The 25,853-nt window shown below is 38.5% G+C and overlaps 2 protein-coding genes across 4 annotated transcripts; one reads left to right on the top strand and one right to left on the bottom strand.

Moving 5' to 3' along the window:
- Window positions 1-480: 480 nt before the first annotated feature.
- LOC135312537 (arginine-hydroxylase NDUFAF5, mitochondrial-like) lies at window positions 481-7,471 on the bottom strand. Of its 3 annotated transcripts, none has more exons than XM_064446746.1 (11): window positions 7,125-7,470; window positions 6,982-7,022; window positions 6,648-6,711; window positions 5,958-6,005; window positions 5,752-5,855; window positions 5,328-5,367; window positions 3,339-3,536; window positions 2,754-2,814; window positions 1,414-1,497; window positions 946-1,028; window positions 481-820 (listed from the first exon to the last, which is right to left on the bottom strand). In XM_064446746.1, exons 1-11 carry the CDS (start codon window positions 7,392-7,394, stop codon window positions 734-736), a joined length of 1,080 nt encoding a protein of 359 aa, XP_064302816.1. In that variant the 5' UTR covers window positions 7,395-7,470; the 3' UTR covers window positions 481-733. The 3 variants fall into 3 exon arrangements, with proteins under 3 accessions (XP_064302816.1, XP_064302819.1, XP_064302818.1); XM_064446749.1 differs by having other exon boundaries at window positions 7,335-7,467; XM_064446748.1 differs by lacking the exon at window positions 2,754-2,814 and having other exon boundaries at window positions 7,125-7,471.
- Window positions 7,472-7,478: 7 nt separating this feature from the next.
- On the top strand, window positions 7,479-25,457 carry LOC104052231 (ESF1 homolog). The gene is made up of 13 exons (XM_064448545.1): window positions 7,479-7,614; window positions 8,168-8,864; window positions 9,605-9,951; window positions 10,742-10,855; window positions 11,525-11,625; window positions 12,807-12,959; window positions 13,528-13,634; window positions 15,760-15,852; window positions 16,077-16,198; window positions 17,543-17,633; window positions 20,006-20,067; window positions 20,890-21,036; window positions 21,605-25,457. Exons 1-13 carry the CDS (start codon window positions 7,612-7,614, stop codon window positions 21,902-21,904), a joined length of 2,337 nt encoding a protein of 778 aa, XP_064304615.1. The 5' UTR covers window positions 7,479-7,611; the 3' UTR covers window positions 21,905-25,457.
- Window positions 25,458-25,853: the final 396 nt, after the last annotated feature.

Below are 25,853 nucleotides of genomic sequence, written 5' to 3'. Positions count from 1 at the left end.
AAGTGCTTGCTGCTCCTGTCAGTAAATTCTGTTAGAGCGACAATGAAGCATCCCGCTTTCTTTCTGGCTGAGCTCTAGTATTCACGTTCAGAAATATTTCTGGCTTTGGGGGCGGAGGGAAAAGTAATTGAATTTGAGGGCTGTAGGTGAAGGGTAGCAACCTGAGAGATTTTTATAATACAGAACTTACCTAACCACTTCCTTATACAGAAGTCAAACACTCAAATTTCAAACAATAACTGACAGAAAGTTTTTACCCATCATTTCCCACCCACAAAAACCATAATAATTTAGATCTGTGTATTTGCTGATATTTTCTCTTATAGGATTTTTATAAATACACTTGCCACCAAGTAGCAATTCTCTATTATGCTCTGCCATCCTTTAGGAATAATTAACAAATAATTCAGGGTGATATACACGTGAGACTTGCAAATCATACCTGGTGCAGTCTGTGATACAGAAATGCTGGAAGAGGTGTTACATTTGAGAAGAGTAATTTAATCAAAAGTTTGGAGAGCATGTATTCACTTAGAATATCACTCAAGTATTTCTCTAGAAACAAAAAATGAACACAATTGTACACAGCTGATGCCCAGCCAGTAAAAACACAAAAACCCTGCTGCGTGCAGATGATTATAATTTCAGAATGTTGTCACAAAATAAACACAAGACTATCTGCAAAGAGAAGTTTTATAGAAACTTCAAGACAACTATTATTTCTGATAAAGAACTATTTTTTTCCTCTTGAAAGGAGTACATCTATTTTTGCCAGATCTCCAAATGAAACTGTTGCAGAACCAATCTGGGCTGGTCTTGCCTAAGAAAAAGAAAGAAGGAAGAAAATTACATAGGGCTAATTTTAAGTTATTTTGTAAAAAGCTTTTAAAGCATCAGTAATTCAAAAAGTACCTCCGAAGAGAAAATAGTTCAGCTTCACATTACCTGTGATTCATGGAATTTCCAGCCAATCATGTAGTAGATCTGAAACGTGGCTGGTACTGAGCCATCGCTATTTCCATACATTTCTGTTAGGGCAGAAATGGAGAGAAAAAAAAAAGGTACACAGAACATCAGTTCTAAGAAATATTTAGTTCTCAGAACATTAGAGCTAAGTACGACATATTCATCACAGTGACTCTTGGTGAAACATTGGGGACAATAAAAATACCTCATCCTGGTGCATCAACATAGTTCAAATCCTGTCATTATAATTGTTAAAAATATCTGTATGATAATAGTATTTTGTTCTATTCCAAAATGTTGTGGGTTGGGGTGTTTTTGGGTTTGGGTTTGTTGTTTTTTTTTTCCCTGGTTTTTTTTTTTTTTTAAACACAGAAGTCAGAGAAAAAGACATAGAAAATATGTTCTTAAAGTAATTTCAGATTAACTCATTACCTCTCAAATACTTACCTCGGTATATTGCAGCAGCTGCCAACATGGTCTCTCGGTGTAGCAGAGGTTTTCTATTCCAAGAGCAATTACTCTCCCCCATACCTAAAAATACGTTTTAGCTTTAAGAAAAAGAAGATACAGCACATGCCATGAGTTAAGTGTCATGCACTAATGACAGCTTTTTACTAAACCAAAGCACAGAATCCTCTGAATCTCACTGGAAGAGAGAACGACATACCACAGATAATGTGGTGAGTTTCTTACCTACAAGAATCCAAGCCTTTTAATGCCAATGCTTTGCAATTTACAGTTTGTATCACTATGAATGATTTCAAAGTGTTACTTCTTCAGCCTGAGTCTTCAAACGTTTAGGTTTTCTAGTATAATTTATTTTAAGCACAAGTACAAAGTGTTTATTCAGGCACACCACTCATACATATTTTTGAGCAGACAAGCATCAAAATTACTATCCCAAGGGATTTTTAAGAAGAAATAAAACCACCACAATTCTGATCTCTTTAATCACTTACTGCGTCTGAATATTTCTGCAGATAATGGAAGTTTTATTTTCATTAAGGAATCACTCTAAACAACAGCAGCTGATCCAGAGCAAGATGCCCAGAACTGCTCTGTAAAAACTGACTGCATACAAATGACTACTTTACAACCCATGACAAATGCAGACAGAATACTAACTCAACTCTTAACCATCTCAACTGTTTTTTTGCGTTCCTCAGCAGACTCCAGTTTGAGGGTCTGTTTATTTTCATTCCAAAGCAGTTTCCTGATTGTCCTGATAATTAGGGTGGCTCACAGGAAAAGTTACTATGTGGGATATATGCTTCTGTCTCCCCTTCAGAGCTTTTCAGCAGCTTACACTGGACAGGCTCACAAAGAACGGGAATCCAAGGAAAGCAGAAAATTCATAGCAGCCCATGAATTAGCAAATCTTTGACTTCTGCCTCTCAACATAAGTCTGCTGACAGGCATAATCTCCTGACTCTTAACGAGAGAGGCGGGAAAAAGTAAATCTTCCAATAAGCTTTATTTATTTCTGTTTTTCAAGGAAGAAATTTTTTACCATGAGAGTGGTGAAACACCACCAGGTTGCCCAGAGAGGTTGTGGAGGCCCCACCCCTGGCAACATTCAGGGTCAGGCTGGAAGGTGCTCTGAGCAACCTGATCTAGTTGAAAATGTCCCTGCTCACTGCAGGTGGGGTTGGAATAGATGACCTTTAAAGGTCTCTTCCTACCTAAACCATTCTACGATTTGGAGTTAAGAAAAACACAGTGAAGCTCTTCCATGTCTGCATCACTGATACAGAAAACATTTGTGTTTCCATAAAGTATATACTTGCCTTGCAAGTCTTCCATAACCTCAAACAACCCTGGGTAGTTGACTTGAATTTCATCAGTATCCTGAAAGAATTGAGAAGCTCAGTTTTGGGGCATATAAAGCTAAACCTACGTAGCATTATGCTAGCCTTCAGAGCTGCTGATGGACCATTCATCTGCCACTTCTGAGAAATACGCAGTTTGAACAGAAGAACATACTGTCTTAACATTTCTCAAAAGTTTTGTTCTGTAACCCAAATGCAATAAAATTTTAATTGAAATGCCATTATTTTCTTCTTGCTTTTAGAAGAAACAGCAGGAGCGTCTAAAGCTTTTTCAAGCAGGTCTAGCATACTCTGACATTTCTCCAGGAAGACCACCCAAATTCTGCTGGGCCACCAGCCAGAGATACACTTCAGTTGGTTTCATTAATCACAGTGAAGCCAAGAACAGAGGCAGTCGAGGCTATTTCAGAAACTCATTTAGCAAGGTGCATGACAGAAGGAAGCACTACATTACCAATGCATTCATAAATAGTATTGCTTTATATACCAGCAGCTCTGATGTTCTGGATTGCTCTGTCTAATTGTTCCCTTATTTATAATTACCACAGTCAGGGTGTTAAAGCCAGCTCTCGACAGCAGATGTCCCAGATCAGAGACAGCGGTGAATGGTGATACGTGAGGAGAAAATCCCCCTTCCCTCTCCAATTCTGCTAGCTGCAGAGAGCAGCGAAGCTCATACAGAGTGTCCCCCCCAAACATTGCACCAATGAATACTCCATCTGGCTTAAGAACTTGGTGAATCTACAACACAGGAAAAAAAAAAAGTTTTTTGTTATTAAGCCTATGTAACTAAGAAGTTCTTAGGAATTTTTTTTTTATGAACTTAAAAGCAATCGTGTTATAATACTTGTAACCGGTTTTTAATATTGACTGTATTGCACAAGGCAAGCTGTGCTCAAGCTTTTGGTAACACTGCAAGATAAACAATCTGTCTGAAGAGAGACTAATTGTTCCTAAGAAAGAGGGAATCTCCAGAAATTACACTTAAGAGTCAGAAAACACAAAACACGCTGTGCAAATCTAGGGTAAAACTATTTTCAGTGGGATTCTCCTAAAACAGTATCCTTAAGTACCCTTAATTCATTTGCTTCTGAGAATAAGGTAGATTAAAACAGCTTCTTCTTACCTTTAGGTTCTCAGATGAGGGCAGCAAAAATACTTTTTAACGGCTTGCTCTAAGATAAATGGAGGCCTTAATTTCTAAATAGCAATCTTTGCACTTCTGAATGCACAACAGAGTAATGCTATTCTTATTACGTCTATTCCTACTTATTTTTAACTAGCCAGAAGAGCAACATCATGACTCAAACGTCAAGGTTGACAAGCTGCTTTCTTGCCTAGGTAAGCCCTAGCCCCCTTTCTACTGAGGAGACCGACAAGCGCTCATACTTTCTTTTTTCCTTACAAATTGGCAATGATCCCTGGTTTAGATGGCCTGATTATGTAATATGGCTCTTCTGGATAACAAGACAATAAAATATTTTTGTTTCAAACAAAAAAATGTTTGAAGCTTTTGAACTGTTTTCTAATTCAGTATTAACCAAGCTACCTTTTCTATGGTAATAAGGAAGCCTTTAATCGACAGGTAAAAAATTTAAACGGTTGAAGGCAGTTTCCATTAGTTAAAGCCAGTGGTCCCAAAGTAGGAAATGAGCATTTGCGATGAAAGTTAGCTAAGAACCCCAGTTCTCTCCCGTTTGTGGGACATTATAATGTGTCAGTTCTTTTTACTGTGGAGGTAAAATTATTTGACACTCCACAGAACACTTAGATTCCAGACAAAATTGTATGTGTCTTTCCAATCTTTTTTTTTTTTTAAAGGACTGAAAGCATTCCGATTTCTGTTTTTATTATTTCCATAACAGCAGGGTATTCGTACCAACAGGTGATAAAATAGTATGCTAATGACTGAGCAATTTGAAATAAATACAAAAACCCACAAACTGGTTAAAATATTCCTTGCTCTTGCTCCTAAGTCAGCTGACTTTAAAAAGTTTTCACCTGCAGGAAGGAGCCAAAATCATCCACAATCAGTTTTTTTCAGTAACAGTTTCAATTTTCTGTCCTAAACAAGTATTTGCTTCATTTAAAAACCAAAAAGCCAATATCCGATTAGAGTTGTATTTCAAAATAGATAGCTGAGACACAAAAATAATACAAGTTCCATAAACCAGTCCTGGAGAAGTTAGATTTAGAAAACTTTTGTACTAGAAGTTATAAGAACTAACACACAATAAAATCAATAGCATTGCCTCAGTTCACATTAGTTACCACGATCTCACCTGTTGAGACTATAAAATATTACACAAGCATGTTGTTCCAGTTTTTTTTATTCCAAATTTACTTGAGACAGTAAATTAGTAGAAATATCAACTGATGCTCCTCAAACTGCCAAAAACACTGCAAAAAATACTTTTGCGCAACATGAAGTATTCCTGTGCCTCTTATTTAAAGAGGATCTGGAAATACAGAGTACTCTGAATGCAAGTAATGGCAGGTGTTGATTTTTAACATTAAAAAATGGTTTCTTACCTCTCTAAAAGCTCTGGGAAGGTCATTCACCCAATGTAAACTGAAATAACAGAAGCACACATTTTTATAATTGCCTATTAAATAAAATTCAGGGAATGCAAACAATAGTTACATTATCTAAGTATGTTTCAGAAGCCAAAGCAACAAACTAGTTTCTCAAACTGCAAAAGTTCTGAAATGCCTGCCTAAATAAATGCTAAATTAAAATTAAAGTTCATACAAATAGCTTTTTTTGCCCCCTCTTTTTTTGACTGGGAAGATGCAAGTCCTGGAGACTAGTTTGTTATGTACACTCAAATATGCAAGTGCATTTCTTACTGCTGCTTAATGGACTCTCTATCTTTCTCCTTTTTTTTTCTTTAAAGTTACATTAGAACATTATTTAACATCTTTAATCTAAAAGTAATATGTGATTAACACATACCTTAAGCTGCTAACAACAAGATCAAACGTATCTTCTTTGAAAGGAAGGAATTCCTCATCAGCTACAACACTGACAGTAGGGATTTCAGATTCTACAGCATTTTTCTAACATTGGGTTAGAAGAAAAACAACATCAGAAACTCACTTCTTCTTTTGCTTTCCTGTATTATGGAATTAAAGTGCATCAGCATTCAGAAAGCTACTTACTAAAGCATTCTCTGCAGTATCAACCTGAATAAGTTTTTCAATGGTTTCCTAAAATAAAATTTTAAAAATCTATCAAATATTTAAGTTGTTTTACAAGTTGACGTTCGTAATTTCTTTCTGGAGTGCTTACACATATTGATAACGTGTTGGAAGGAATCTTTTTAACACGTGATAAAACTTCACATAAAGCAGAAAGCATTTTTCTCCCCAACATAATACTTCATAGCTGGTCCCACGAAAAACAGCTGAGGTAAAAGTAGTAACAGAAAACACATTCTTCATTTTTAGGTGTAAGTTCAGTCAGGTATAAACCATGGATTCAATGAAGTACCTTTACTTATGGCACAGTTCACAAAGAATAAACAAACTGTTCAGCATTTAGGAGTCTCCATAATCATACTTCTCTTTAACAATTAAGTGTGTCCAACAAAGACTGATAGTAAAACAAGACTAAAAGGTCATATAATAGATAGCTTCCCTTGCACTACTGTCTGTCTAGTCTTCAGTGATACTAGAGTAACCACATCTCCACATGTACCTTCGGACTGTAACTGCAGACACGAAATTAAAAAAAAAAAAAAGGAGTTACCTCATCAAGATTCAGAGGTTTAAGTTACAGCAGAGCCCTATTTGAAAACGGGAATAAATACATACTTATTTTAAGGACGTTGAAGTATGAAGAAACAGTACCTTAGTTAAATGTTGAGCTATGTAACCTCTTCCAGAGCCAACATCCAAAGCAAGAGGAAATGTTCTAAAGGATAAGTTTAGCAACATAAAACATAGCCAAGATTCAAGCTATTTCAATTTTTAGAGTCCGTGAAGTTTTGTCTGCTCGTTTCCGAACCAAACACCTGAGCACCCTCCCGTGGTTACCGCTATGGGGAAGCGCGGAGGACGGGGCTCACAAGCCCCGGGTCAGGTCGTCCGGGCGCGGCCCCGCCGCTGCAGAGGGGTGTGCGTGGTGGGGTGTGCGTGGTGGGCTGTGGGGCGCTGCCCCGCTCCCCCCCGCGGTGAGGCTCACCTGGTGATGTCGAACACCCTGTCCACTATCCTGCCACCGACCTGGGGAGTGGAGGGGAAAGCCGGCCGGTCAGTGTCGCGGGGCATCACCCACGCCCCCGGCAGTCCCCCCCGCTCCACGCCCGGCTGAGGGGCCGTCCCCACCTCCTCCCGCAGGTACTCGCACTTAGCGGGCTCGGCCTGCAGCGCCGCCCAGTTCTTCTGCTTCCGCTTCAGCCGCCGGTCGAAGGGGCTCAGTGCGCCAGAACCCGAGGAAGGGCCGGCGGAAGGCGAAGCAGCGGCGGCGGCGGATCCCGCTGACAGCGCCCAGAGCCAGCGGCACCACCCGCCCCAACCCCACCACCATCGCCGTACCCCCCTCAGGAGGGGGTGGCCTCTCAGGGATCGCGCCCCAACTACCGCCGCCGCACTCATGGCCTTCGGCGCATGCGCGGAAACACCCCAGCCGCCAGGTTCGCCCTTCCCCACCAATGCGCATGCGCCACCAGCCTTCCGCCGGTTGCTTCGTGTGATTGGTTGGAGGGGGAGGGAGTTCGTCCTTCCGGTGCGCGGTGGATTGTGGTTGTGGGTGTCCGCGTGAGGGAGTGCGCCCGGGTGTGAAGGGGAGACGGAGACTGTTAGAGGGTCGTTAATGGTTGGTAGGCTCAGGCGGGCCGGACGGTGCGAGTGGGGGTCCTCGCTGGGGTGTCTCTGTGGGATCCGGCCTGTCGGTGAGGCTGGGGAGGGAGCCGCGCCGTGAGCCCAGGCACTGCCGGTGGCTCCGGGCTGAGCTCAGCTCGTCGAAACACTCGCGGGCTTGGTGGCTTCGGCCCGAACTGGCGCTTTAAAACGTGGGATTCCCTCCCCCTGCAGGAAGTATAAGCCTGAGGGCTGGCTGACAGGGAAACTGTGAGGTCGCGTTCGGGACTCCGAGGGGATCATTTAAGGGTGTCTCTGCAGCCGGTACGGCCTCTATAGCTGTATATCTGCTACAAGAGGAAGCCAAGATGTGTGGTCAGGGCTGCGGTAGTTACAGGATTATTTGTGTCTCATTTAAGTTGCCATATGTGCTTTTTGGAAAGAACTTTTTAGGTTAGGTTGGAAATCTACCTTTGCTTAATTCTTCAAATTTTGTCAGTTATGTACCTACAGCTGTGTTAATGAGTTTTTTTAATCAGATGCATCTTGGGTTTTTTCCCATGTTGTAGATGTCCAAGTCTTCACCAGCATCGAAAATGTCATCCCAAGAGGAAATACTGAGCGATGGGCGGTTTAGCTGTGTTACTAGGGATCCCAGATTTTGGGAGATGCCTGAAAAAAAATGTAAAATCAAGATTGACAAGCGGTTCCGAGCTATGTTTCATGACAAGAAGTTTAAGCTGAAATATACAGTGGATAAAAGAGGTCGCCCTGTTAACTTCAATTCCACAGAGAACCTCAGGAAATTTTACGCCCTGTCAGAGTCTGACTCTGATCATTCAGAAGATGATAGTAAAGAACGTACTGAAAAGAAAAAAAAGGAAAAAAAAGCTAAACCTAAAGGAGAAGCAGATTCTGCAAAACTACTTGCCCATGGTGTCCCTAGGAAGGAGAGCAAAACCAGTAAACAAGGGGTGGACCAAACACATGAAGCAGTGGCAAAACTAGGTGACCTGCAAAACGAAGGACAAAAAACTACATCTAAATCAAACTTGAAAGAGAACTCTAAGAAAACTGCAACAGAAATTGATTGCTCTCGGGGAAACCAGGGCCTCTTACCCAAAGGGGAAAGCAAGCAAAGAGATGTGTCAGGAGGAAGATCAAGTTCAGTTCAAAACAAGCAAAAGTCTTCACAACCAAGTGGTGCTAAGTCAGTTAAAGCTTCCAGGAGGGACCATTCCCTAGGAGGAAAAATAAAAGAATCAGGTTAGTTGTTCAAATAACAAGTAGAATTTGGCTGTGTTTGCTTGGATGTTGTTGCTTCTGTTTTATCTGTGGAAGGTCTTTCACAAGATCAGTCATAAAATAGCTGACCGACTCCGATTCGGTGTTGCTGAAGAGTCAGAGTTGGTCAGCTATTTATAGAATCAGTGCTGATTCTTCAGTAAGACTCTGAACATCTGTGTCCTTTTAATTGCAGGAGCTGAAATTGTTGGTTAGGGTGGTTAAAAGAGTAAAATACAGTGTATTAATTATGTATCAAACTAGGTATAAAATAGAAGATCTGATACCACAAAGGCTTCAGCATGTCAACACTTGTTGACTGAAAGCATCAGGATGGCAGCACCAAGCCATTAGTGTAAGAGGCTTTAGAGAGAATAGGTGACTGGAAGAAAAAACTTTCCTTATATCCCTTGTGCATGCATGTAGCCTACATTATTGAAGTCTCTTTTCTACCTGTTGATCCTATACATATAAATAAAATAACAGTATAATATTTTCTCAGTGTTTGAGACTGATAATACAATTGTGGGCCTAAAGAGCAACAGATTAGACAAGAGCTGAAGAGCTGATACCAATACTTTGTTGTTTGCACTTCCCTGATGTGATTTGTTCCTGTGTTGTTATGCACTTCAGGGGTTCTGTAAGTCTGAGGGTTTTTCCTCTTTGTAAAGGATCATATGTAATTACAGCATAGAAATAGATAACTGATGTTTGTCTTTCAGTGACTGTATGTACAGACTGTCGTGATCCACGTGACATCAGTAAAAGCCAATTAGAGGAAGAAATTTCTGCAAGTGATGATTTTGAGTGTGCAGAATCAGAAGAGGAGCCAGAAGTTGACAGGGAAACAAGCCAGGATGAGAAGCCAGAAGATGATGGGGAAACAAGCAAAGAAGATAGTGATTCAGAAGATGAAGTCAGTGATAGTGGGCCTGATCTAGCTAGAGGCATAGGGAACATTGAAACGAGCTCAGATGATGACGAGGATTTAAATGAAGTATTTCCAAAGGAGCCAGAGATAGAGCATTCATGGCGTGAGCTAGATAAAGATGCCCCTCGTGCAGATGAGGTAACAATACTTCTGCATGCGAAAAGTTGCTACTTGCCAAACTCAGAAATGTACGCTGTTATCAGTTCATTATAGACCTTCATCTCTGACATGTTTTTTGAAAGTATTTTTTGTAAAGGTTTTTCAGGTTACAGAATGCAGGTGATGATGAAATTGGCTGAGAAGGGAGACTTGCAGCTTTCTAGTGTCTCCCTTTCCCTCTAAGCAGAGGCTTACCTGTAGGTAGATAAACTATTTATAAGCAAAAGACCAAACAGAATTGAGCTTTTCAGAAATTCCAGAGTTTAAATAGTACTGCTTTTGTTCACTACTGTTTTTTTTTCACTTTTTTAAAATCTAATTTTTTAGCTTGTGCTTTCAAAAATCAAGAAATCAGTGAAGCAGGACTTTAAAACCGAGCACAATTTGAGTATAAGAAATGACAGTACCCTAGTGCTGTTACAGTACTGTGATACTAGTTGCTATTGTGACTAACCATATGATGATGACAAAATCCTAAGCGCCAGTGTTGCAACTGCAGTCCTAAATCTGTGATTGGCGCAGTCTATTCTGTGGTGCTTCGCTACTTATGTCTTTTTTATCTGCTCTGGTGATTGCTGCTTCTGACCTTTGCTAGTTTAAGTGATACTGTCTTAACTCTGGAGGAAAATGCTTCTTTTATTTGTTCACTAGTTTGTTGCTGACTTCGATTTTTACCACGGATAGCTGCTAGAGAATCGTGTGTTCCCTGTAGCAGACAGGAAGTAAACCTATGAACTTTCTGTCCTTTTTTTCCCCCCTCTCTGTTCAGATTACAAGTAGATTGGCAGTTTGTAATACGGACTGGGATAGGTTGAAGGCTAAGGATTTGCTGGCTCTATTTAATTCTTTCACACCCAAAGGAGGAACGATATTTTCTGTTAAGGTAAGACCTGATTTCTAAAAGGAGTTTTGGCTTTTATTGTATTAAAAAAAAAAACCCTCCAAAAAAAGAACAACGTAAGATGGTTCTGTGGAGAACTAAAGGAGATATTAACATGATAAACGAGAAACTGTGTTGAAATTTAACTTGCTGTGTTAGAAATAAACATGTGCTGCTTTTAAGCAAAAGGCATGTATCTGGTAGAGTTAGACCCTGAAGCTGTTAACCTTTTGTGTTTGTGAGCTTGGCTCTAAGTGCTGTTTTTCTGAGACTAATAGTGAAGTTCTAAGGCTTAGTAGGCTGAGACTAGTTTAACTCTCAGTGGTCTTTATGGTACGTAACCCAACCCCTTAAATCTGGCTATTTCTAAATGCCTTCCAACCCCTTTTACAATTGCACAACACTTCTTGTTTTTCAGCACTTTTGAGTTATTAATAAACTGGTTGAATTCTGATGAGTTAAGCTGTATTTTTCCATTTTTAGTGTCTGCCTCCAGCCTTCTGAGAAATGTTAGTCAAATACCCCTTCCTACATAAAAAAAACCCCATAAAAATCTAAAAGGCCTGATGAGGTATTTTTTTCTTACTGTCTTAACTGTATTTATTCTTTCTGTCTTGGCGTATGTGATGCCGCTACAGTTAAAAATGTACTTTTGTGTTGTTGTACTTGTAGATTTATCCTTCAGAGTTTGGAAAAGAGAGACTAAAAGAGGAAGAACAAAAAGGACCTGTAGAACTATTTGACCTTCCAGAGAATACCACAGAGAACGACGGGTATTAACTTTATCTTCACATGAGAGCTATAATATGTCTAATTCTCAGTGAAAATCCTGATCGACTCCTGTTCCCAAAAGCTCATGTGTGGAAGCCTCCTCTGGATGCCTTAAATTTATAGCTTTTTCCAGGGATATTTTATAACTGGCCCTGGTTCATTGTCAATGCATTGAGTAAATACATTATGATGAAACTTGAGAAGATTTGCTTGTTGATGAGTTCAAAATTTTTATTATGTAGCTCATAGGAATAATAAATGGAACAAATATGTGGAGAGTTTAACATAGCATTTCTCCTCTACAAATTGCCATTTGTTTGTTGCTTACTGTCAAAATTTTTTATCTGCATGATCAACAGAGACTTTAACTTAGGCCAAAAATTCCCAGACTGAGATTTCTTGAATGCCACCAGCAGCAGCCCTGGCTTACTAGGCTGATCTCATCAGGCCTACCATTGTCCAGGCTTCTTAAGGCATGTCTTCTTTTTTTTTTTTCCTTTTGTTCTGCTTGAAAGTCTTGTCTGTATGGAGCCTGAGAGGTTTTGCTTTTATATTTTTCCAGATTTTCCAGATGTTTGGCAGCCTGGCTGGGGACACTTTTGTATAATACATCCTGCTGGACTGCCCTATATTTGGAAAACCTGGATAGTTTTAAAATAAGTGCAGATCCCTTTGAAGAAAGTCTCCAGTGCATCAGGGAAGCGTATGATGAACTTACAATGCGTTCTGAAGTCATCTTCACTGTGTGCATCAAGGTGCACCCTGAAGCGTTAGATTTATTGCTCAGTGGGCTCTGGAGCGTCTTGAATATGTGTATTGTAAGTGTATAATGTAGCAAACAACTTGATAGGAACAATTAAGTGCTACTTTCTGTGACCTGCACAGAAGGATACTGAGACGCTGCTCTGTGCCCTGCGCAGGGACTCTAACCTTACAATGCCTGTGGGAAGCAGTCTCAGATGCAGAAAGTGTACACTTAATAAACTGTGTGAGTTAGTCTTTTTACTTGAGTAAAAGTGAATAAATACTGGTGGAACTTCATGCTGTTTAACATCTGATCTTATTGTAAGATTAGGAGAGTGTTTGAATGGTGCATATTTTTAATGAATCAAATTAAAATACTTTGCAAATGAAAAGTTGTTAGAGCCAGCTCACTTGTTCATGCTGTTTTCCACTTTTGCAGGCTTTATAGGGAAAAACTGCGGGAGTATCAATTCAAGCGACTGAAATACTTCTATGCAGTTGTAGAATGTGATTCTCCTGAAACAGCCAATAAAATTTATGAGGAATGCGATGGACTAGAATTTGAAAGTAGCTGTTCTTTTATAGACCTGAGGTAACTCCAGTGGTGACTTTTTCACATGTTGGGCTGGGGAGGGAAGGGAAAATTAAAGCCAATATAAAAATATTTGGAGTAAACTATACTGTCTTTATTTTGTAATCAAAATGAGATATATAAATAAACTAGGCATCCAGTGAGTTGTTAGGTTTCCCTTTAATTCTTCTTTCCTTGTTTTTGAGCATTTTTACTGGAATATGGAAAGTTAGAGAGGATTTCTTCATCAATTATTCTCAGAGAAGTCAGGTAAAATGTTCTGGTTGCATCTTCAACCTTTTGGTACAATTAAGTAAAGTGGTAGGATTTAGAAAACAAAACAACATACTGCTGCTTTTTTTTCCCCTTTTCTTTTCCTTTTCTTTCCCAAAGGGTCCAGAAGTGGCTCTTTCTCAGGATTGCTCACCACAGGGCAAGAATATTGCGGCAGTTGTCATGAACCGGCAATAGATTACTGTGCTAGCCCCTATGAATGAGCTGGAAGCTCTAATATTTCAAAAGTTACATTTGGGAAAGAAAGAATTTTAAATTATAGTTGAGCTTTATTGCTTGTATTTCCTTTTATTAGAAAAAAAGCCTTATCGTCTGAGCAGAAGTTACTAAATCATAATAAATTTTGGCAGAAGTTGGTCTTGTCTGCTGGGGCCTGTGTTATGGGCACTCTTGGGAGTCAGTGAAAGATAAGTTTTTTTGCTTTGAATTACTTTCTAGAGGAACTTAGTTCATTTGCTTTGAACCATTTTGGAGATGATGATCTCTGCCAAATGAACACGTAACTTTTCATGCTTTTAAATATGGAAAGGTAATGGTTTGCTCTTTAAAATTCTTCAGTGCTTTTCCTAATCTTCTACTTTGTTCTATTTTAATGTTGAATAGTATTCATCGGATTACATTTGCAATGATTAAAAAAAAAAAAGAAAAAAGAAAGTGTAACTTCTGATGTAGTATATAAAGGGTTGGGTTTTTAAATCTAGCTTCTTCCATTGTTACACATGACTTTCGGCCTTTTAACATTTTTTCCCTACTAATTGTAATGTTAAAGATGTCCCAGGCTTCCCTAAAAGGTGGCTTTTAAATTCAGTGCTTATTCTAGATGTAGAATGGGGATGCTCCAGTTATTTAATGATTCTTTCTTAAGGTGATGGATGGTGTTGCACCATTGAATACTGTATGATACACATTATAGAAACTCCATTCTGTTCCTAGAGTAGGGTTCAGTTATGTTTGGTGGTTTTGCTGTACATTATTATGTTCAGTAACTTAGCTATATGTTGAACAGTAACACAAAATACTGAGCAGCTGCATGTTCATGTTCTATAGATCAACCAGTTAAGATCCTCTGGAAACAGTAGAATGTGATCATGTGATGAGAAACTATTGGAACAAATAGTTCCAATGAGAAAATATTGGAACAAATTTAGACTTATAAAAAGTCTAAATTAAAGATTTTACATACTTGTGCATGCAGCTTCAAGCGCTAGGCATTGAAACAGCGGAGGTCTGTGCTAATTTAATGTAAACCTAATTAATACATCCAAACTTAACTGTCTGATCTTGTTATGCAAGAACTATTTGGACAGATATGTTGCACTTCTGTGGGGTTTACTTTTCTAGGACCCTCAGAAAACTGTCATGCTCTGAAAGTAAAGAGGAAACTTCCTTTAGCAAAGAATTAGGCCACCTTTCCCAACTGTTGACAGGTCAGGAAACACAAACTTGAGGGCTTCTCTTACACCATACCCATAACAAAAGGATACAGAAGAGGTGCCGATCTGAGTTAATGTCTAACAGTTACAGTTCCTCACCGAATCTGGTGAGAGAATGGTACTATTCCCCTTTGATCTCTTGGTTCACAAAGCTGTTAAGTACAAAAATTACTTTTGGTAACTTCATATGCTAGCCAAATAAGAGGATGGCTTATTTCTCTTGCTGCTGCTTTTTTTTTCTTTTTTTTTTATAAATCTTGAGTTGTTACAATTTGAACTGGTAGTCAGTGATAACATAAAACATTCTTTCAAATTTATTTTTTGTTTCTTTGAGAGGCTGATATGTTTCGTGCAGTCTATGCCCTTAATCTCTGCTTCTTGTTAACTTTTTTTTTTTTTAAAAAAAAGCTTACCTTAGGCATCAACTCTGAATCGAGGTTTACTGTCAGACCAGGTGTGTACTGTTTTTTCATTTTAGATAGTTTTCTGTTGTTAAAGCAGACTGGTACTAAATAGCTTTAAAAGGCTAGATGACTTGAAAATAACTTGTGTAGTTTAACTTCATGCATGTCATGACATTAGTAAAAGATTAGTACCAGTATTTGGATGTTTATGTTTCCCTGTGCTTTCCAGTTGCAGATTTATTTTTACTTTAAAATCATTCAAATAATAGCTTATTTTTTCTCTTTTACAATGATGGACAAAAAATACACTGGTCATCACACATACTGCAGCATTGCCATAGTGTTATCACAGAGGCAAAGTTTCAGCAATGGAGGTGCTATAAAAGGCAACTTTACCATGCAAGCGAGGCATGCTGGTACAGCAAGCACCAGATAATCTCTCTGTGCGAAATGGAGAGCACCAGCTATAGAGGCTCAAGCCAGCTGTGAGATGACCTTATATTCTGATAGTGATTTAACATTTCAGAATCGTTGTCAAAGTCACTTCATCTTTTGTACTTCGTTTTGCCATGCACAAAAATGGGAATGACTGGACTGTATTTGAAGTGTTTTTGTGAACCTTAACTGATAATAGTAAGGTACATTAAATATAAGGGCTCTGTGTATGTCTGCTGTTGTAATTTTTATTGTGTTTCATCCTTAAAAAGTGGCATCTGTACACTGCACAGTCTAATGTCTGGAGAGGAGACCTTTCTGAGGAACAGCAAGAGTGTTGGGAACTAGGTATCACATAAGCAAGCTCTTCTTCTGACTTTTGTGCAATTTATTGCTAAAGGAATGTTTTATTTGGAAAAACACATCCTGTAAAGTGATTTTATTTAAAAAGATGTTGTCTTAAGCAGTATTTATGTTGTTTTCACAGACTGGTTTAAAAAACCCCTAAGTTTTATTTTTCAAAGGAGAAAAGAGTCAGATTCATCTCATTAACTTACTAGTTTTTGTTCTAGGCCTCAAAGAAACTGCTGAAGAAATGGTCAAAAACAGGTTGGAAGGAAAGGATAGCCTAACCCCATGGCAAAAGTATCTAGAGAAGAAGAAAGAAAAAAGAATTCTTAAAAAAAAGAGAAAGGTAATGTTTCCATTGGCCACGTAGGGGAGAGTTGTTTGTTTTCTTAAGGTGGTGTTATTTGTTTTGGATAAACTAAATAAGAAATTATAGCTTCCAGTACTATTGTGCAATGGTCACTCATGTGGAAAGACCGAGAGTGCCTCATCAAATTTACAGGGCAAAAGGCTATTCAGGGTAGTACTGAGCATACATATGCTTACACAAAATTTCATTTATCCACTTGTGTTGCTTTAAAGATAAATGAATCCTAGTAACAGTTGGTTTTTAATTTACATTTTTGATTGCATTAGGAAGGGTCTTTTTTCTACTGTATGCATATCCATTCAGAGTTGTTATGATAATGACAATTTTTGGCCTGAAGTAACACAGACTTGTTTCCCAAAGCTGTAATGTCAAAGAATAGCCGTGAAGAACTATTCAAATTTCAAATTGCAAGAGTAAATTTGATAAGTAGTTCTGTGTATGAATACCAGAATGGCCCTATAGTAACGAGAAAATGGCTGTTGCTTCATCTTTCCACACATAGAAAGTAATTGTGAAGTAGCTGACTCCTGTGGCAGTAATGTGCAGAAATAGGCAGATAAATGAAATGTTTGTGCATATGCTAGGAAAAAAGCATGTGGCATACGGAACCTAGCTTTCCTAAATTCTTACATTACTCTGAATGTAATTCATGTTGCATAGTGATGTTTTTAAGAGTAATCTCTGTAACTTGAGTTACACTGTGCATTGCAGTTAGTTTTAACTGGCATTTGATGAGTAACTTCCTACGCCTTACAGAAGATGAGTGCTCTGAATACACTAAGTAGCACTGTTAGGTAGTAGAGCAACTTTTGTTAGTGCAATATTCTTGCTCAGTCTGATAAATTAAGTCAAGGGGCAAGATGTATGACACAGTACTTCCAGTAATAAAATTTGTTCTTTTCAATCCCAAATAGGTCTTGTGGGAATTTTGGAGCAAAAAAATGAAGCTCCTTGCTCAAGTTTTTTTCCAAGTAGAGCTTTTGTGGAACATAAAGTAAGGGCATATCAATGCTGTTATCCTCTAATTTGTTGGTATGGTTACCTAATGCACCACAGTTTGTGGATACATCTAATAAAGGTCCATGGAATATGTAAATATCCCTTTTTCAGGTACACAGAAAGCTTTCAATCTGTGAAAGAGTTTTTAAATTGTTGATTTGTCTTTACTAGCAATTTTAGTGTATTCTAGTTTTATGATGTTCAGCATACAATATTTCAGTTTTCATGTTCACAGTTATTAACAAAAGGAACATCTAATTCCACTGAAACTTTAGTAGTCATTTATATGTTGATGGGATTAATGTTTGTGCTTTGTTACAGGCTACTGCCGAGAGAGAACTGAGTGAGGATGAACTTCCATCTGATGTTGATCTCAACGACCCATATTTTGCTGAAGAATTTGAGAAAACAGGTAGGTCAGGAGGGTGACTTCTGGAATAGATCTGCCCTTTCTTTAAATAATGAACTTTGGAAACAAAGTTGAGCTAGTGTAAATGCAGAAATAGCATGTTCAGAATTACATAAAGTAGGTGTCGTTTGCCTAAAATTGCAGGGGCTGTTCCTGTAAAATGATGAAAACTGTGATGTGTGGAATGGTAGGGAACACTGTTCTCCTAGCTTTCACCAGGGACCATTATGTAGCCAATTTCTGGGGATGGCTGTTAAAAACAAGCTGACCATCTGCTCCCCTAAGCAGTCCAGAGACAAGAACTTCACTGCCTTCAATGCCTGTTTCCTTTTATATAGGAGGACCCCAATATGTACGAGTCCCTTTGAAGTTTGAGTCATTTACGTAAATGTCAAATGTTTTTTTGCATTGTAAACAAAGTTGTCTTTCAGAAGAAATAAATTTTCTTTTCTCTTAGTCCAATACACGTTTTTACTACTGTACGCTGGCTGCCTAGAAACGTAAATAGAGTGGGGATTAGGTGGTAGGTGAAATCTGAGAGCTTGGAGTCAGTTGGAGCGGACTGTTATCACAGGTTTTACATTTGTACGTGTGCAAAAGGTGGGGGGCACTTCCAGAATGTATGTGGGGAGAGGGACTATGTCAGGAGAAGGAGAAAATCACGTATTTGTGAATTCTAAAACAAAATTATTTTCAGCACAATGCAAAGTTTTTAGTGGTCAGAGTGATTTCAGGTACCAAGCTGTTTTTACTAGCTGCATAGGGTCACAGTAAGAAATAAGTAGTTTGATACTAGTGCTTGGTTCACCCCCATCTGCAGCAGCAGAAGTCTCTGAAGGCCTGAAGATAAGCGATCTTCACTTCTGTGATCCTACAGATAGTGAAAGACAAGGGAAGATGACTTGAGGGCCCTTCTTCAGGGGATGGGTGGAAAGTCTTAAGAGATTTACTGATTTACCTTCTAGAATACTTGTCTTCACTTCGCATTTCTGTGCCCTGTTTCCTCTTCTGTAGTTTAGCCAGTTCTGGGAAGATAAAAAAGATCTCATAGTTGCTGAACTCTTACAGAAGACATTTATTTCTCCCTTCTCCACTTTAACATAAATTGTGTAGGTTAGGTAAAAATATTATATCTGAATCTGATTTTCCTGCACGTTTTCTGGAACTACTAAATCAACGATTTAGTTCTTGAGCTGATGTCATTGCGCACCTGGATAGTTTATTTTTTGGTGGTGGTTTCTTTCTTCTAGAAATCCATTTCCAGCTTGGAATCCATTCAGAACCAGTCAAGAGAATAGTCCAGGGAGGAAAAATTTTTCTTCAAGAAATGTGTCCTGTTCCAGAGTATACTTAGTGATATAACTTGACATTTTTCTGGCATGCTTGTATTTCTAGTCTGACTTCAAATCTGGCTTAAAAAAAATGGAGGCAAATATCTTCCTTAAGAGTACTCCCAGTGGACTGTAATAAATTGCCTGGGACTGTAATTCCAAGCTCAAAGGGCAGAGTATGTGGTTCAGGTCAGGAAACCTGCTTTTCTTGCACCTTCTTGATCAAGGTCTACAGGCATTCCAAAGAGAATAATTGGATTTATAAATGGGGTATGTTTTCATTAAAATTTACGTTTGACTAATGCCTTATGCTGTTAGAAATCACTATGTATGTCTGTCTAATCAGCACTGTGTATCTAAAGTAAATTCTAAGAGAATAAGAAGGCTTCATCAGAAGAATACTCAATTCAGTCTGAACAGAGTCAACCATATTTGCCTTCCCATTATTCTGTTCAGGCTTTTTTTGCGCTAGCATGGTTAACAGCACAATATGGTCTTTTAGCCATGCACGTAAGTTTTAAAAACTGTTTTTTTGGGGTTCTTTGTTTGGGGTTTCCTTGACTGATGGACTCTTATTCAGCTGGCAGACTTGTCTGCTGGACAGAGAAGAGATGCATATTTGCTTTTTATTTTGAAGTATTTACTACATTTAAGAACTGCAGGACACTTCAGTTACATTTATGAGTATATAAACTAGTTTCTCTTTACTCCACTCCCAGGGTGTTTTAATGTCATCTGTTTGCCTGCACTGTTGTGATACTTCTCTCTACTGCTCTATGAAAAATACAGTAGAACTACTTTTTCTAACCGTTCTTTTTTGTTGACTTGCTTACACCGCTTGAATATTTCTGCCTCCTTAAGTTAAACAAAGAGTCAGTGGATTTTTATTGCTTTAAGTCTAGCTGGTTTATCTTTTCACCCTCTCTCCACAGCTGATGTTTAAGTATTGACTACAATATGCACTTAGAGGTTCTGTTCATAGGTAAATTATGTTCTCATGCATCAGCTTGGATAAATGTGTGCATGCCTTATATTTGCATTTAGATTTAAAGAAGCAGCCAGAATTGGTTGAAAGTACCTCAGAAGACGAGGTTGAAAAACAGAAGGTAAAGTGGCTTAAAATGTTACGAAACACATATGTTGCATTGCCTCGACTCTGCAAATATCTGTGTTGTGTGTTTGTGAGTGGAACTACTAAAATCCATAGGCCAGCGATAGAAGGAAACAGTGTAATTTTAAAAGTGAGAGCTTTTGGAACAAAAATTACCCAAGAATAATAGTAGAACATCAAAGCATGGACCATGTAAGATTACGCCATGATATCGTTCTGGAAGGTTGTAGTTGAACACAGCTCAGCTGGATGAGGTAACACTGAAATGTAAGGGCACAGAAGCCATTCTGGTTGAGCTGATTGTCCCTGTAGCTTTAAAGCTACCCCAGTACATTTGCGTGTCGGGCAGTGCTGTATGTTTCCTTTTAACATTTGTGTGTTCAAACCTAGTCCTGTAGACTTTTAACCTTGAAGATTGAATGGTTTGCTCTTGCATGTTTGCTTTTCACCCTTTCTCAGAACAAGTTAACTGAATGTATTAAATTCATATATGTTAATTTTTATTTTGTTATATAACTATCAATATAAAATCATATCCGTTTGAGATTTCTGAGTTATGATATAGTTTTCAGATTAGATTATTTGTATGTTTGTGTGTGGATATTTGCATTTTTATCTAACGAAAAGGATATAAAGTATCATATTTAATACTACACCTCAAAATGTTAAAAGAGTGTTAAGGATGAGATAATACTGCCCTGACAACCCTATTTCAACCCATTTGTATGTAGACTCAGAGACTTCATTAATGGGCTACTGTATTTTCCATCGAAAACTTAATTTCATTGTCTATATGGATTTTCTTATTTTGTAACAGGCTGAAATGGCCCTACTTATGACAGATGATGAGGATGATGCCAGAAAACATTTTAATTATAAAAAGATAGTAGAACAACAGAATTTGAGCAAGAAGAAAAAGAAACTTTTAATGAAAAAGAAGGAATTACTGGAAGATGACTTCCAGGTAATGATATACTCTTGATTTTGAGGCTCACCTAGAACCTTTTGGTAACATGAATTATTTTCAGGACAAATTTGGTGTTCTTATATCCTTCTCCTCCCTTATTCTATCTGAAGAACAATGTGGATCTACCTTTCTAGGGAGTTACAGGCAGTTTTCAAAAACAACTTTTTGTTTTAAACCTCTTCAAAAACAGCTGGTTTTGTTTTCATAAAAAGAAATATTCTGATACAAGGTTGAAGGGGCATAAATTGTGTGCGAGGTAACAAGACGCTATTTTTGCAAGGCCTTGAGGAAACTCATTGCCTCAAATACTTGTTGGTATGTTTGTTCTGATTGTTACCTGCTGCTTCTTTCATCCTGGTCAGTTTTCAACAATATTGTCTGTCTTACCACTAGTGTCTTCTGGTGCTCTGCTTGACACTCACTGGGATTTTGTGAGTGGAGCAGTTCCAGGAATGGTGAACAATCTCGTGAGCTATAACTCCTTAAGCAACTCCCATTTTATTGTGTTTAAGAGCTTTGCTATCGTGGGTCAAGGCTACCTAAAATACTCCTTTTCTGCCTTCAGGTAAATGTTGCCGACAGAAGATTCCAAGCCATGTTTACTTCTCCCTTGTTTAATTTGGATCCTTCAGATCCAAATTTCAAGAAGACAAAAGCAGTAGAAAAGATCTTGGAAGAGAAAGCTCGCCGAAGAGAACAAAAGGAGCAAGAGCTTACAGAGGCAAGCAAGGGACAGGAGAGCAAGGCAGCAAAGAAAAGAGATGTTCCTAAGAAAGCCATAGATCCTGCCTTGTCAATGCTAATAAAATCTGTCAAAAGTAAAACCGAAGAGTTTCAGGCAAGGAAGAAGCAGAAGATGAAATAACCGAACTTTTACTCAGACTTTACTTTAGTCCCAGTTCTCCTAACATGGTGACATCTATTAAAGTTACTACAGCTTGCTCTGATTCCTATCCACCTAAAAGTCACTTAATTATAATGGTGAGTTTTGAAGCAACTAGACTTATAATCACTCTTTCCTTCTGTAACAAAAAAAATACTGTTTTGTCCTATTATTGAAGAACTACACCTTGAAAACATGTAAGGAATCAGTGGTTTTGGGGCCGTTTGATTTGTATCATGCCAGCTGTTACAGATAATAGAAGTGGTAAAGATGGCTACAAAAAGTAGTTGCAATTATGATTGTATTTATAAATAAGAAAAACACTTCTGCAGAGGTTTAGAGCTGAGACTAAGCAGCCTTAATGTCTTCAGTTCCACGGAAGTCTGTAAAACCTATCTCTGTTGCTAAAGAAGGGAGCAATATAACTAAAAATTGAGATTTTGCGTACAGGTGTTTTGTATATTTTTATAAGAGTTCATGTATGCTTCATTAATTTCTCCTTCAAATACTTGAAGACTTCCTGGATAATTTTTAGATCTAACAAAAAATTTGCCATTTAGAAGTGTTTCATTAATATATACTGGAAACAAATGGTTTAAATTGGCCCAAAGGAGTTTTGGGCACTTTGCTGCATTTTGTTTTTCTGTGCCTCAGTGAAATTATGTTAAAATGAAACTTTCTCCTATTACTGTTGTGTTCCCATTAGTACAGTTCCACTTACACAAAGTCTTCCGGCATTGCAAATTTTTTTTTTAAAAAGATATTATTAGAAACCCTGTTGGTTGGCCATGTTAGCATTAGTGTCAGTGATGATGGTACCAACAGTGGAGGGAAAATACAGTGGGTAGAAAATGATACTTCTTCCCTGCAGCATGGGAACTGATTTGTCGAAGTTCTGTTTTGTTTTGGGTTGTTTGGGTTTTTTAGGGTTTGGTTTCTGTTTTTTTTTTTGTTGGTTGGTTGGTTTTTTTTTGAAGTGTTTGCTGTATTAGCTGTAATGGAAATACATTATATCAAAAAAGAACGAAAATGTTAGGAACAAGAACTGAAAGGCGATTTGTAATTGTAAAGAAGTATTGTTCATTTCTAAGCGGTTAGAAACTAGATAACCGAACTAGTGTTTATAGGAAAGAAATATATGTGACTACGTGAAGGAGATGACCGAGTGAGATTTAGCTCATGAGAGGCTGTTCAAGTAGCTAACACAAAAAGCTGAGATATCACAGTGTCTTTCATACATAACTTTGTTCCAGCTGCTGGGCATTTTAGCCTTTTAAGCAATATGGCACGATCCATCAAACCCATTTCACAGTTAGAACTGACCAGCTGCGATGGCGAACAAGGAAAACTTATCCCACAGGAAGTGGCAGGAAGCTTCTGAACATGGGTGTACAGTGGGGAACAACACAGTGATATTCAGCAACATACAAACTCACAAAGAAAGAGAGGAAAGAACGATGCTTTGGGAAACAGCATTTCCACCAGGGGAAGTGTGCCTGCATCAAACAGGAGAGACGATGGTAGCTACGTATGAAAATGTTAAGCATCATACAAAAGCGATGCAAGTGTACATATATGCTTCTGATAGGGATGGTGGGTAAGGTGACGAGCTTCTCCCATAATGAAAGGTCATAAATTCTATAATAAAATTTGCAGCATGGAAAATGTAGTTGTCTTTAACGCTGTTTCTGAAGACTGGCACATACAATACAATTTCCAGGCACACAGCAGTGACGCCAATCTGAAAGGGTAAAATTTAGGCATACCATGTACTGGTACAGATTTTTCTTAAGTGTGGTTCATTGTATGGGTTACATATTGTAGGCATATGAAATGCAGTAGGGGCAGTAGCTGGAATTGAATGAGATTTAGAGATTGGCTATGCTAGAGTAACCGGTGATGGAAGGGCAAGTGTTTGTGTGTAAAGCATGTGGAAAATTGGACAACTGAGAACAAAAGCAAAATGAACAGAAACAGAAGTCAAACGAAGGCTCCACCAAACCCAACAGCTGGTTTCTAACATGGACCGGTAACGGGCGATACTAAACGCGCACTTAAAATATTACACCTTCTCAATAGGGAAGCTGTAAGTTCAAAATTGTTTTAACTGCTTCTGTCAAAAATACAGCTTGGGTAGAACTAATTGTTGTAGGTACTTACTTTGTAACAGCACCCTTTTATAGCTGTAGGGACAAGCGTGTTTTGTTCTGCTTTGGTGCACTTACAAATTCTGTTTTAATTTCGGGTCCACAGACAGATAGTCTCCCATGACTTCACTAAATAATTTGTATGGGAAAGCAAATCTGCTGGGGGATAAAGGTAAGAAACCACTGTCCCTTGAATCCTCTGACCCTGCCCATTTCTACAAAATACGTTTTGACACATTTGACATGCGTACCCTTACAAAGGAGTGCTCCTTGTTTGGGCACTAGCAGTAGGTATCACCTGCTGTATTTGACTTCCTGGCAGTAGTTGAGTAGAGTCACTTAAATTAGAAGTGCTTTGCTTTTTGGCTCAGTGCTTTTATAACCTTACTGGAAGACAATGTGTGGCATCAGTGAATCTCTGCTCATCCGGGACGCCCAGATATGCTGAATGACTCACTGGTACAAAGCTCTCCAACAGAACTTCTGTACTTCTGCAGTGCACCTATCCTTTACAGTAACTTTGCTGGAGAGCTAATCTGAAAAAAACAAAGTTTTAAAAACAAAAAAAAAATCCCCAAACAGCGATGACTTCTTAATGAAATTAGATGGTGTAAGTTATGTTGTGCCTTTTCTTCACGTGTACCGGCTACCTTCTTCAGTGGCAGCATCTGAGTGTACTCGGACATGTCCACTCAAGAAACCCAGCCTGTACTTGGAAGTCACAGCAAGGCAAAATGCATAAAACCAAAAGGGCAGACTTTCACATAGGTTTTAACTACTGGTTAAAAACATATTTTCCCGTGTGGTGATGTGTACTTGATCTAGTGTCAATGCTTAACATATGATAATTCTATCTAGTTGGACGTTAAGAATTTTTTCTGTTGTTCACGAGTTGCTGAGTCCTGAGGGGGCATCTTGGTTGGGAAGAACTGTAAGATCTGTTCCAGTACGCATCTTAGATGGGAGTTTTGGGTCTGTTTATAAAACCTTCAGGTGTAAATCCACTTTTTTTTTTTTTTTACCTCTTTCTTAAAAATCAAGTTAGTAACTACTAAGTGTTACTGGCTCAAAGCCCATCATCTAATCCCCAGATTTCTAAAATAATGCCAAAAAAATCTGGGGTTATTTTTTCTGTGTTTGGCAGAGCGTATCTCAGAAGTCTGGTAAGAAGTGGTCATGGCTCATCTAGAATTCTTTGCAATTCATTACCCATGGTGTAAACAAAACAAAGCGTGTTTTTGAGTATCTCATCCTCTTAAACATGAAAATAAGATCCAGAACTTTTAACCTCTGAACTTTGAAATGTGGTTTATTTTTCCCTTTCACTAGGTGTCATGTAACCAGCAGAAGTGACAACAATTAATTAAATAGCACATTAAAGAACAGGACTGTTAGAAGTGAGTGTCATGATCCGCTGTTAACAATTCAACCCTGGGCCTGGGCGCATGCGCAGAGGGCATGTACTCCAGAGGCAAAAGGACACACATTACCGCCTAGCAGGACTCAACGGGCTGCCCCTGCAACCAAACTATCCTGCTCAGTTGCCGTGGTGAGCAAGCTTTGGCAGTGAAGCTTGCCCCGCCAACAATGTTGAGACAAGTTTCTAGTCCCTTATGCCACTCCGTGGCTCAACATTGGTGGCAGATATAGAGACAGCGATGAGAGAAAGGATAGAAGGCAGAAAGATAAAATATCAATAACAAATATTTCAGCTATAAAGGCCAAAACATTGTAATGATATCAACTTTAAACAAGGCCAATGCCTACCATCAGTAACAATTCAG

Source organism: Phalacrocorax carbo, chromosome 3 (genome assembly GCF_963921805.1).
Source record: "Phalacrocorax carbo chromosome 3, bPhaCar2.1, whole genome shotgun sequence".
NCBI lineage: Eukaryota > Metazoa > Chordata > Aves > Suliformes > Phalacrocoracidae > Phalacrocorax > Phalacrocorax carbo.
This window is presented reverse-complemented; position numbering and strand designations above follow the sequence as displayed.